The following is a 13,329-nucleotide window of genomic DNA, read 5'->3' as shown; positions in this document are numbered from 1 at the left end:
TGATTTTTTTTCTCCTTTAAGTTTACTATGACATGTTAATGTTTGTTGTTGTTTGATCGCTCAGGAGTGTCCGACTCTTTTGCCACCCCATGGACTGTAGCCTGCCAGCTCTTCTGTCTGTGGGATTTTCCAGGCAAGAATACTGGGTTGGATTGCCATTTCCTCCTGCAGGGGATCTTCCCTTCCCAGGGATCAAACCCGTGTCTGCTGCATTGGCAGGCAGATTCTTTACCACTGGGCTGCTGGGAGAGCCCTTCATAGTAAAAGAAAAAAACATTTAAAATGACATTGCGATCACCAACATTAGTGTTGAAGTTCCTGTTAATAAATAGCCTTGATATTTAGAGAAGAAAAATCCTTGTAATAGATCATTCAGACACTCCATGGACTTGGGGGGACCTGGGCTAATAGTATTCGAATGTTTGGGGTGGGGTAACCTGGAATGGTGTAGAGGAGGAGGCCCATGCTGGTTCCCTTTGTCACACGCTGGTGAGTTGTTCATGAAGATCTGAGAGCAGTGCCTGCCAAATAGTAAGCGTCGTATGTGTTTGTTACTCTAGTAACAAATAGGTAGGTGCCTTTCAGGTGCTTTTTCTGAGCCGAGCACTGTGGTGCTAGGATCAAAATGAAGTTCTGCCCTCATGGACTTTGTGTTCTATAGGATGGGGGCTAATAGTAAACAGCTGTGTAAATATACATGTGTCAGTGGTAGTAAGTTCCTTGTAGAACCGTGAGCTGAGTAAGGGGGTTCCGGGCAGTGGAGAGGTTGCCAGTGTATTCATGGTGGTCAAGGAACTCTTCTCTAGTTAGAGGCCTAACTGACCAGAGCCCTGAAGGAGGTGAGGAAGCAGCGTGTTTGAGAGAAGACATTCCGGGAGAGGACAGAGGCCCTGGGCACAGCACACCTGGCTCCTGGGAGGATGGTGATGGAGTGGGTGGAGAAGACAAGGAAGCAGGGGCAGAGACCATAGGGCACGCTGACTCCTGGATGAAACGTTTGTTCAGGGTAGCCACTTAATTATTTTTAAAACTCCCGAGAATTTTCAAAATAATATAAAAACTAGTATAATGAACTGACATGTACTGCTCATTTGGCATGAATAACTTTAACCATGGCCAGGCCTGTGTCATCTGTTCCACCTCCTCATGCCCCTCTCCCTGTTATTTTGAACCAAATCTCAGCTCTCTTTATCCTTTCCTTCATTGTTATTTCAGAGTCTCATCCTAACAGTAAGGTACTTGTCAAGCCTCCAGGTGTTCCTGTTGTTCCTCTGTGGCTGGCAGGAGCTGCTGGTTAACTAGGCTAACGAAGTTAGCTCCTGGCCCAGCGAGTCCTCAGTGGTTTTGACACTTCCTTTGTGGCAGACTTGTCATCCCAGGCTCAGCAGAGATGGCTGCTCTCCAGATCCAGGTCCTTGGGCAGTGGCTGCTACAGGGTCACCAGTGCTTCAGGAATGTCCAGTGGGTAGAGACAGGGCATTTTCATTTCTTAGAAGGAAATATCGTTGATGGTATGAAAGGCTTGTGATAGGTGCTGTGCTGGGTGGGGGTTGGAGCAGGGGGTTTGCAGGAGTGGTATAGCCAGGAGGTGGTGGGTCCCAGACCAGGCAGTGCGGGTAGACATGGAGATACTGTGGATCTTCTGGATGTTTCTGTAGGGGAAGCTACAGAAACTGTATACTGATGGGTTAGTTTGGGGTGTGAGAGTAGTTAAGGAGATGTGGGGTCTTTGGCTCAAGATGCCATGTATGGGGTGGAGGAAATTGCAGGATGAGCAGCTGCCTGGAGAGTTGGAGTGGGGGGAACACGTGGTGAGTTGTGGATGAGTGTGCAATGTTGACTAGAATTCTGCCCTGTGATCCTGGCAAGGTGTCAATCCAGGAGCCTGGGATTCAGGGGAGAAGGCCGGGCTAGAGACAGATGCGCAGGTCATTGATGTATCAGTGGTGATGAGAAGCCTAAGACCTGAAGACCCCAGAAAAGCACTCACAGAAGTGGGAGGAGAGCCACCAGCAGAAGTACGGGTGCTGGCAGGTCAGTGTCAGCAGGGGGCGCTCTTCTGAGCGGTGACCTAGGAAGCAGGGTCAGGACTGAGTACAGAGAAGTGGCAGGAGATGCTGGAGTTTGAGGAGAGCAGAGAGCACGAGAGAGGGTGGGTCTGCTGGGCGAGCAGATACCCAACCTGAGCATCTGGGCTCATGATGGTCAGAGAGGAGAGGCGTGATGGCAGAAACAGAGCGTGAACCTCAGTCTGGGATGTTTGGTCAGAACCAGGTGGAAACCTCTTCCTGGTAGCTGGGCAATCAAACCAGCTGAACATCCTGGGGGTCGTTGTAGAGCCTCCCCGCCCTCAGGAGCCCCTGTGCTGGGTGGCGGAGAGGGTTGTGCTGTTGCCCCCACCAGGCACTGTGGGTGATGCTGAGCCGAATGCCAGGCCTGCACCAGGCAGGGGAGGAGGGGGTGCCTGGGGGCTGGCTTGGGGACACTGGTCCCAAGGGACCCTGTTACGTGATGCTTGGTTTAGACACATGAAATGAGATGGACGGCTCTGCCTGTCTCTCTTCCCAGCAGGAGTGGACAGTCACGCTGGAATCAGTGACCAGTTCACACTCAGAGTGATGAGCCAGGTCTCCAGAAAACCTCTTACTCATCGAATAACAAACAAGTATCATTGCCCTTGGGTACATTTAAATTAACGTTTCCCTTCTTTTAAAAATAAATATGTTTAACACTGCTCTGTTTATAATGGATAAACCAAGAAAGTCCTACTGTATAGAACAGGGAGCGCTGCTCAGTGTTATGTGGCAGCCTGGATGGGAGAGGAGTTTGGGGAAGAATGGTTACGTGTATATGTGTGGCCAAGTCCCTTTGCTGTTCACCTGAAACTGTCTATCCTCAACTACAAACTAAAAAGTTTTAAAAAGTAAATAAATATTAGACATTTGAGAGTTGGACATGTCTCCCTTGAAAATTACTGAACATTTTCCCTGGCCTTGTTTCACCTTGGACTAAGTGGACGATTCATGACCAGCGCTAACCACTCTTTGCTTCTTCAGTGGAGGTGAAGCCGGGGAGCTGCAGCGGCCTTACTGCCCATTCCGGATCACCCCCTACTTGATTCACATGCGCAGCTCGGCTCTCACGGAGCCTGAGCCCTGCTGTCTCCTGCTGGTGGAGAAGGTTCACTCAGGTTACCAAGGTAAGTCGGGAGTATCTGCGTTCAGCTCAGGTGTGACGTGTCCGTGCATCAGAAAGGAGCCCGTGAAAGCCTGCCTCTTCCCTGAGCCCGGTCTCCCTGACATCTCTGTCTGCCGGCCTTGACTTCTGGTGCTGGCGTCTCCTTCAAGGACAGCAGGGCCACTGGGTCCAAGCATAGACTTGGCCACAGACACAGACTTCTATCCTTTCTCTGCTGATGACCATCCTGTGGTCTTTTGCTTCTGTCTTGTGTGACATAGGAGCACTGAAACTGTTGCACAGAGAAATCACAAGAATGCGTTTAGGTTTTTTAAGTGTTTTGAAAGCCCCGCTGAGTAAACAGTGTAGTTTGTTTTCTGATGGCGTAACTACATTGCTAAATTCACATATCAGTATAGAAGCAGCTTCCATTCATTATATTTTGAAATTGTAGTTGATTCTGCTTGTAACGTGACACATGCTTTTTTGGAATTTATCATCCTGTGCAAAAAAATTCACACAAATCACAGGACTTAGGGACAAGAGTTGCTTTGTTGTGTAATCATTAGCTCTGGGCTTGAAGAAAGTTAGTCTTAAAAATTGTTGTCATAACAACTCAGAATTGAAAAAACATCTTATGTGACTTAGACAAAGCAGTGTAGAAAAAAGTGTTTGTCCCTTTCTGTTCCTCAAGGGCCCTGGACTCCTTTCTTGTGCTGGGGGCTAGGGAAAGGCAGACTCCTTGTCAATCTACCTAAGAATTAACTCCTCAATCTCACATCCTATTTGTTTGCTTAGTTACATGCAACCTCCCAGTTCAGTTCAGTCGCTCAGTCATTTCTGACTCTTTGTGACCCCATGGACTGCAGCATGCTAGGCCTCCCTGTCCATCACCAACTCCCGGAGTTTACCCAAACTCATATACATTGAGTCAGTGATGCCATCCAACCATCTCATCCTGTTGTCCCCTTCTCCTCCTGCCTTCAGTCTTTCCCAACATCAAGGTCTTTTCCAATGAGTCAGCTCTTAGCATCAGGTGGCCAAAATATTGGAGTCTCAGCTTCAACATCAGTCCTTCCAATGAACACCCAGGACTGATCTCCTTTAGGATGGACTGGTTGGATCTCCTTGCAGTCCAAGGGACTCTCAAGCATCTTCTCCAACACCACAGTTCAAAAGCATCAATTCTTCGGTGCTCAGCTTTCTTTATAGTCCAACTCTCACATCCATACATGACTATTGGAAAAACCATAGCCTTGAATAGACAGACCTTTGTTGACGAAGTAATGTCTCTGCTTTTAATATGCTGTCTAGGTTGGTCATAACTTTCCTTCCAAGGAGTAAGTATCTTTTAATTTCATGGCTGCAATGAGTATCTGCAGTGATTTTGGAGCCCCCAAAAATAAAGTCAGCCACTGTTTGCCCATCTATTTGCTATGAAGTGATGGGACCGGATGCCATGATCTTAGTTTCTGAATGTTGAGCTTTAAGCCAACTTTTTCACTTTCCTCTTTCACTTTCATCAAGAGGCTCTTGAGTTCTTCTTCACTTTCTGCCATAAGGGTGGTGTCATCTGCATATCTGAGGTTATTGATATTTCTCCCAGAAATCTTGATTCCAGCTTGTGCTTCCTCCAGCCCAGGGTTTCTAATGATGTACTCTGCATAGAAGTTAAATAAGCAGGGTGACAGTATATAGCCTTGACGTACTCCTTTTCCTATTTGGAACCAGTCTATTGTTCCATGTCCAGTTCTAACTGTTGCTTCCTGACGTGCATACAGGTTTCTCAAGAGGCAGGTCAGGTGGTCTGGTCTTCCCATCTCTTTCAGGATTTTCCACAGTTTATTGTGATCCACACAGTCAAAAGCTTTGGCATAGTCAAGAAAGCAGAAATAAATGTTTTTCTGGAACTCTTGCGTTTTTAACGATCCAATGGATGTTGGCAGTTTGATCTCCGGTTCCTCTGCCTTTCCTAAAACCAGCTTGAACATCTGGAAGTTCATGGTTCACGTATTGCTGAAGGCTGGCTTGGAGAATTTTGAGCATTACTTTACTAGCGTGTGAGATGAGTGCAATTGTGCGGTAGTTTGAGCATTCTTTGGCATTGCCTTTCTTTGGGATTGGAATGAAAACTGACCTTTTCCAGTCCCGTGGCCACTGCTGAGTTTTCCAAATTTGCTGACATATTGAGTGCAGCACTTTCACAGCATCGTCTTCTAGGATTTGAAATAGCTCAACTGGAATTTCATCCCCTCCACTAGCTTTGTTCATAGTGATGCTTCCTAAGGCCCACTTGACTTCACATTCCAGGATGTCTGGCTCTAGGTGAGTGATCACACCATCATGATTATCTGGGTCATGAAGATCTTTTTTGTACAGTTCTTCTGTGTATTCTTGCCACCTCTTCTTAATATCTTCTGCTTCTGTTAGGTCCATACCATTTCTTTTTTGAGCCCATCTTTGCATGAAATATTCCCTTGGTATCTCTAATTTTCTTGAAAGAAAGAAAGTGAAGTCGCTCAGTCGTGTCCGACTCTTTGCGACCCCATGGACTATAGCCTACCTGGCTCCTCTGTCCATGGGATTTTCCAGGCAATAGTACTGGAATGGATTGCCATTTCCTTCTCCAGCGAATCTTCCCGACCCAGGGATCGAACCCAGGTCTCCCGTATTGTAGAAAGACACTTTACCATCTGAGCCACCAGTGAAGTCTTAATTTTCTTGAAGGATCTCTAGTCTTTCCCATTCTGTTGTTTTCCTCTATTTCTTTGCATTGATCGCTGAGGAAGGTTTTCTTATCTCTCCTTGCTATTCTTTGGAACTCTGCATTCAGATGCTTGTATCTTTCCTTTTCTCCTTTGCTTTTCACTTCTCTCCTTTTCACAGCCATTTGTAAGGCCTCCTCAGACAGCCATTTTGCTTTTTTCCATTTCTTTTCCATGGAGATGGTCTTGATGATCCCTGTCTCCTGTACAATGTCACGAACCTCCATCCATAGTTCATCAAGCACTTTATCACATCTAGTCCCTTAAATCTATTTCTCACTTCCACTGTATAATCATAAGGGATTTGATTTAGGTCATACCTGAATGGTCTAGTGGTTTTCCCTACTTTCTTCAATTTCAGTCTGAATTTGGCAATAAGGAGTTCATGATCTGAGCCACAGTCAGCTCCTGCTCTTGTTTTTACTGACATAGAGCTTCTCCATCTTTGGCTGCAAAGAATATAGTCAATCTGATTTCAGTGTCAGCCATCTGGTGATGTCCATGTGTAGAATCTTCTCTTGTGTTGTTGGAAGACGGTGTTTGCTATGACCAGTGCGTTCTCTTGGCAAAACTGTATTAGCCTTTGCCCTGCTTCATTCCATATTCCAAAGCCAAATTTTCCTGTTACCCCAGGTGTTTCTTGACTTCCTACTTTTACATTCCAGTCCCCTATAATGAAAAGGACATCTTTTTGGGGTGTTAGTTCTAAAAGGTCTTGTAGGTGTTCATAGAACCATTCAACTTCAGCTTCTTCAGGGTTACTGGTTGGGGCATAGACTTGGATTACTGTGATATTGAATGGTTTGCCTTGGAAACGAACAGATCATTCTGTCATTTTTGAGACTGCATCCAAGTACTGCATTTTGGACTCTTTGTTGACCATGATGGCTACTCCATTTCTTCTAAGGGATTCCTGCCCACAGTAGTAGATATAATGGTCATCTGAGTTAAATTCACCCATTCCAGTCCATTTTAGTTCGCTGATTCCTAGAATGTCAGCGTTCACTCCTGCCATCTTCTATTTGACCGCTTCCAATTTGCCTTGATTCATGGACCTGACATTCCAGGTTCCTGTGCAATTTTACAGCATTGGACCTTGCCTCTGTCACCAGTCACAAGCACAATTTAGTGTTGTTTTTGCTTTGACTCCGTCTCTTCATTCTTTCTGAAGTCATTTCTCCACTGATCTCCAGTAGCAGATTGGACACCTTCTGACCTGGGGAGTTCATCTTTCAGTGTCCTATCTTTTTGCCTTTTCATACTGTTCATGGGGTTCTCAAGGCAAGAATACTGAAGTGGTTTGCCATTCCCTTCTCCAGTAGACCACATTTTGCAACCTCTAAGTATAATAAAAGATTTCCATCCTGAATTCTAAATCACTCTGGGTTTGACTGTTGGATTACTTGGGATGAGTAAAGTATTCAGTGTACACAGACTCTCTGTATTTAACTTGAGTAGGTATTACTTTTTAAAAATTATTATTTTTGGCTTCACTGGGCCTCTGTTGCTGTGAGGGCTTTCTCTGGTTTGGCAAGCGGGGCTGCTCTCTAGTTGCGGTGCGGGGGCTTCTCATTCTGGTGGTTTCTTGCTACAGAACATAGGCTCTAGGTGAGTGGGCTTCAGTAGTTGTAGCACATGGGCTGGCTCTCAGGTGAGGGCTCAGTAGTTATGGCTCCTGGGTTTAGTTGCTCTGAAGCATATGGGCTCTTCCTGGACCAGCGGTTAAACCCATGTCCCCTGAACTAGAAGGCAAATTCGCAACCACTGGGCCACCAGAGAAGCCCATGGGTTTTACCTTTTGACCTACTTAAAATGTAGTTAATAATGAAAAGTATTAGATTTGGCTGCTCAAAGGCCTGCCCCTTAAGTGAGATTTCTGCCATATCATATAGAGTTTGTTGCCTTTTTAATATGTTAAATGGATAATTAATTAGATATTTGCCTCTAAAACGAGTCTTTCTGTTCTTCATAGCTCCTCGAATCCCAGCAGATAAAAGAATTTTTACCACAACACATACTCCTGGTTGTGTTTTTCTTGAAATAGATGAAAGGTAAGTACTTCTTTAAGCCTAAAAGAAATTTGTTTTGGAAAATAAAATATTTAAAACTTTATGTTTAACATCCATCTACATAATGACATCTATCCATTTGCCCATTTGATGTTTGTCAGTTTGAAATTTGTGTTGTCTAAAATTTTAACATATCTTGCTTGTTGTACTTCTAAGATTTACAAGTTATCATGTTTTATTTCAAAGCTTTAGGTGGGTCAGAATTATTTTTCCGTGCTGCCCAAGAGGACAGTGAACCTTGGACCCATAGTATATCAGTGTTAGTCCCCGGATTGTGTCCAACTCTTTGCAATCTCATGGACTATATATAGTCCTCCAGGCTCCTCTGTCAGTGGGATTCTCCAGGCAAGAATATTGGAGTGGTAGCCATTCCCTTCTCCTGGGGATCTTCTTGACTCAGGGATCGAAGCCGGGTCTCCTGCATTGTATTTACCATCTGCGGCACCAGGGAAGCCCCCATAGTGTATAATTATGGTCAAAATGAGACGTAGACGCTGGCCTATGAGCCCTGTGCACATGTATTGCTTGCTCTAGGCAAGTGCTTCCCAGTTTATGATGAATTTTTATTAGTCTGAAGTGAAGGGGGAAAGGAGCAAGAAAAATAAGGCAGATTTCTTTTCTTGTAAAGCTAAGTTTACTTAATTTAAAGAATTGTTACTTGTTTTGAACTTATGTCCTACCTACTTTTTTTTAGTTATTAAAATAGTCTTTGTTATTTAACAAGTAGTGATAGTAGATAGTCATCATTGCTTATTGTTTTTTTTTTATACCTTTATTTGGAAAAATGAAACATTGTTATCCCCTGATCATACCCTTCATCTTCCCCCACGCTTGTGTAAAAATTTTACTTTATTTGTGAAATCTGAAAATCTGAGAACTAATACATCAATCATATTATAGGTGAGCATAAAGCAAAAATGTGAAAAAATCGGACACAGTTATGATATGTATTAATTTTGGTTTTAAAAATTTTTTAACATCCAGGGAATTCCCTGATGATCCAGTGGTTAGGACTCAGCACTTCCACTGCTGAGAGCCTGGGTTCAATCTCTGATCAGGAAACTGCTGCTGCTGCTAAGTCACTTCAGTCATGTCCGACTCTTAGTGACCCCACGGACTGCAGCCTATGAGGTTCTTCCATCCATGGGATTTGCCAGGCAGGAGTACTGGAGTGGGGTGCCATTGCCTTCTCCGATCAGGAAACTAAGATCCCACAAACTGCATTGAGGCCAAAAAAAAAAACCAAAAAACTTAAAAAAAAGTTTTTTTAACTTCCAGAAATGGATTTATTACCCATTTATTACCATTTAGTTATGAAACTAAACAGTAATAGTGAGTTATTTTGTATAATATAATCTGTATAAGGTAAGAAAATTTAGCTAAAGATATTCTAAAAATAGCTTGAGTTTATTGCATTAGAAAGTATGGTTAAGACTCCAGGCTTCCACTGCAGGGAGTGTGGATTCGATCCCTGGTTGAGAAACTTAAGATCCTGAATATCATGAGGATGTGGCAAAAAATAACAAAGATTATATATACATGAACTTCCCTGGTAGCTCAGACGGTAAAGCGTCTGCCTGCAATGCCGAAGACCTGGGTTCGATCCTTGGGTTGGGAAGATCCCCTGGAAAAGGAAATGGCAACCTACTCCAGTACTCTTGCCTGGAAAATCCCATGGATGGAGGAGCCTGGCAGGCTACAGTCCATGGGCTTGCAAAGAGTTGGACACAACTGAGTGACTTCATTTTCTTTCTTTCTTATATATACGTGAAAAAAAGAAACTATTTGTGAATTTGTACACATAGAAAATGTTTACAGAGTCAGTTTTTTTTCTAAGTCATCTTGAATGTCTGGTCATTAGAATTTTCTTATGAACATTTATCCTACAAATGTCTTTGTGACTGGTCCTCTATTTGATACTACTGTTTGGGAGACATTGTTTTTGTATACTTTTAAATACTCTGTATAAATTTGTAGCCTGCTTTCTTCATTTTACACCATAAGCATTCTTCTGTGTTATAATATGATCTTTGTAGACTTTTTAAAAGGCAGTGCAATTGAGGGCCTCAAGAGACCTCTGAAAAAGTGAAAAATGTTAGTTGCTCAGTCGTGTCTGACTCTTTGTGACCCCAGGGACTGTAGCCCACCACTCCTCTGTCCATGGGGATTCTCCAGGCAAGAATACCAGAGTGGGTTGCCATTCCCTTCTTCAGGGGATCTTCCCGACCCAAGGACCAAACCCAGTTCTCCTGCATTGCAGGCGGGTTCTTTACTGTCCGAGCCACCAGGGAAGCCCTCTGAGACCTCTACAGAACTTGTGAAAAGTATAGACTCCTAGTCTCACCCCAGAAATGCTGATTTAGGAAGCAGTGAGCCTGCAAGTCTGGCTTTTGGAAGTTTGGCAGGTGATTCTGATGCAACACCTCCAGTGACCAACGCTTCTTAGATTATGTTAACTCTTTCCCCACAATATAGGCACTCGGGTTGCTTGCTGCTTTTATAAATGCTGTAATGAACATCTCTGCATACCTTTCTTCATATTTAGAGTTTGTCTGAAAAGTACTGTTGAGAGTGTGTAAGGCACAACAGTCGCTTGGCACGATGACGTGCTGCCTGTGCTGTGTCTGTGCTCAGGGCTGTGCCTTTCCTGGGTTACCTACCTCAGGACCTGATCGGGACATCCATCCTAGCGTACCTGCACCCGGAAGATCGCTCTCTGATGCTTGCCATGCACCAAAAAGGTAAGCACCTGCTTCTTTACAGGAGGGCTTTTTTTTTTTTTTTTCCCCACTGATCTCCTTAAATTTTTCATTTCATTTCTCCCTAGAGCTTCTCTCAACCTCTAATCATTAGAAGTGCTCAGTCACTCCGTCCTGTGCAGCCCCCTGGACTGCAGACCACCCCCATGGAATTTTCCAGGCAGGAGTGCTGGAGTGGGTTGCCATTTCCTCCCCCAGGGGATCCTCCAGGTGATCTTCCCGACCCAGGAATCGAACCCATCTCTCATGCATTGGCAAGCAGTGTGACTAGTGCCGCCTGGGAAGCCCCTTGATCATTAGAGTGTTACCTTTAATCAAGAAAACAGTGTATTGAAACCATTGAAACAGTATTTTTTTCTATTTTGATATTTTAAAACATTTACAAATAAGTGCCTTAAGAGAGGCATTTGTAATAAACATTCATGTTAAATAAATTCTGTCTTATTGTTTTATGTAGTCTTGAAGTATGCAGGCCATCCTCCCTTTGAACACCTGCCCATTAGATTTTGTTGTCAAAATGGGGATTACGTCATACTGGACTCCAATTGGTCCAGCTTCGTGAACCCATGGAGCCGGAAGGTTTCTTTCATCATCAGTCACCATAAAGTGCGAATGTAAGTCAATCAGTTTTCCTATTCTCTAAAAAATGTTTTTTCAAATAATATTCTCGGGCCCATTGACTCCTCTTTGAATCAGTTGACACACGAACTCAACAAAGAACAGGTTTTTGACAGTGCTTCTGGAAGACAGTTTGGCCTTTAAATATTAAGAGCCTTATAATATTTCTACTTCTACTTCCTTGGCCTAGTAACTCTATTATGGGAGTATGCTAAAGAAATAAGTCTAAATGCAGAGAGCTTTGTAAAGAAAAGACAGATTCTGCAATGTTATTTAATTGTAATAGCTTATATTGTTGTTGTTCAATGGCTAAGTCATGTCAGACGCTTCTTGATCCTGTGGACTGCAACACACCAGGCTTTTCTTCACTCCCTCCTGGAGTTTGCTCACACTCTTGTCCATTGAGTCGATGATGCTATCTAATCATCTCATCCTCTGCTTTCCCCTTCTCCTCCTGCCTTCAGTCTTTCCTAGCATCAGCATCTTTTCCAGTGAGTCAGCTCTTTGCATCAGGTGGCCAAAATATTGGAGCTTCAGCTTCACATTAGTCCTTCCAATGAATATTCAGAGTTGATTTCCTTTAGGATTGACTAATAATAGCTTAAATGTCATCATTAAGGAAGTTCTGAAACATTTGTTTGACATGTTATTATATTGATCCAATGAAAATTTTTATAGAAAGTACGTATCATGGGAAATTGATATATTAGGTGATGGGAAAAGCAGCCTGCAGAATTCTTATACAGCCTAATTATGTTTAAAACAAACACTATGAAATAGGAAAAAGAAGATTAGAAAGAAATAAAATATAAATTTTGATTATGTGTGGATAGTGGATTTGGAGTAAGGGGTTTTTTTTTCTCTTCTTTTCCTTTTCTCAACTTTAACATTCTCTTTAGTGAGCCTATAAGATTTTTTTTCTTTTTTCTATTTTTTTTTCTTTTCTTCTGCTGTCAAATTCCACTTATTTGTCTCAATTTTGTTACATCTTTATTTTTTAAATATAGATTCTTTCATATTTATTTGCCTTCTGGCACTTCTAATTCAAGCCTGCTTGATTATTCTTTCCTGTCCGTGTAAAAACCTTACAAATGAATCCCAAGGAACCTGGACCATTGTTCTTATAGTCTGATATCCTGTTGGTCCCTGGGCTTTGTGGTCCATATAAAATTGACCTGGAGGTTTCACAGCCAGCCCATAAGTTTCCCTTTGATGTCTGTTTCTATTAGGAATGGGAATTATACCTAACTCTTCAGTACTAAATTGAAGAAAGTGGGGAAAACCACTAGACCATTCAGGTATGACCTAAATCAAATCCCTTATGATTATACAGTGGAAGTAAGAAATAGATTTAAGGGACTAGATCGGATAGACAGAGTGCCTGATGAACTATGGATGGAGGTTCGTGACATTGTACAGGAGACAGGGATCAAGACCATCCCCAAGAAAAAGAAATGCAAAAAGGCAAAATGGCTGTCTGCGGAGGCCTTACAAATGGCTGTGAAAAGAAGAGAAGCGAAAAGCAGAGGAGAAAAGGGAAGATATAAGCATCTGAATGCAGTTCCAGAGAATAGCAAAGAGAGATAAGAAAGCCTTCCTCAGTGATCAGTGCGAAGAAATAGAGGAAAACAATAGAATGGGAAAGACTAGAGGTCTCTTAAGAAAATTAGAAATACCAAGGGAACATTTCATGCAAAGATGCTCTCAATAAAGACAGAAATGGTATGGACCTAACAGAAGCAGAAGATATTAAGAAGAGGTGGCAAGAATACACAGAAGAACTGTACAAAAAAGATCTTCATGACCCAGATAATCATGATGGTGTGATCACTCACCTAGAGCCAGACATCCTGGAATGTGAAGTCAAGTGGGCCTTAGGAAGCATCACTATGAACAAAGCTAGTGGAGGGGATGAAATTCCAGTTGAGCTATTTCAAATCC

The 13,329-nt window shown here is 43.1% G+C and overlaps 1 protein-coding gene across 1 annotated transcript in view; it reads left to right on the top strand.

Moving 5' to 3' along the window:
- The window catches only part of PER3 (period circadian regulator 3), a 69,125-nt gene that overhangs the window by 13,219 nt on the left and 42,577 nt on the right, over window positions 1-13,329 (top strand). Inside the window, 4 exon segments of the mRNA XM_027565008.1 lie at window positions 3,057-3,199; window positions 7,915-7,993; window positions 10,646-10,752; window positions 11,228-11,384. Coding sequence (XP_027420809.1) covers window positions 3,057-3,199; window positions 7,915-7,993; window positions 10,646-10,752; window positions 11,228-11,384 — 486 coding nt within the window.

Source organism: Bos indicus x Bos taurus, chromosome 16 (genome assembly GCF_003369695.1).
Source record: "Bos indicus x Bos taurus breed Angus x Brahman F1 hybrid chromosome 16, Bos_hybrid_MaternalHap_v2.0, whole genome shotgun sequence".
NCBI classification, from domain to species: Eukaryota; Metazoa; Chordata; class Mammalia; order Artiodactyla; family Bovidae; genus Bos; species Bos indicus x Bos taurus.
The sequence above is the reverse complement of the archived record's forward strand: the minus strand, read 5'-3'. Positions and strand labels throughout refer to the sequence as shown.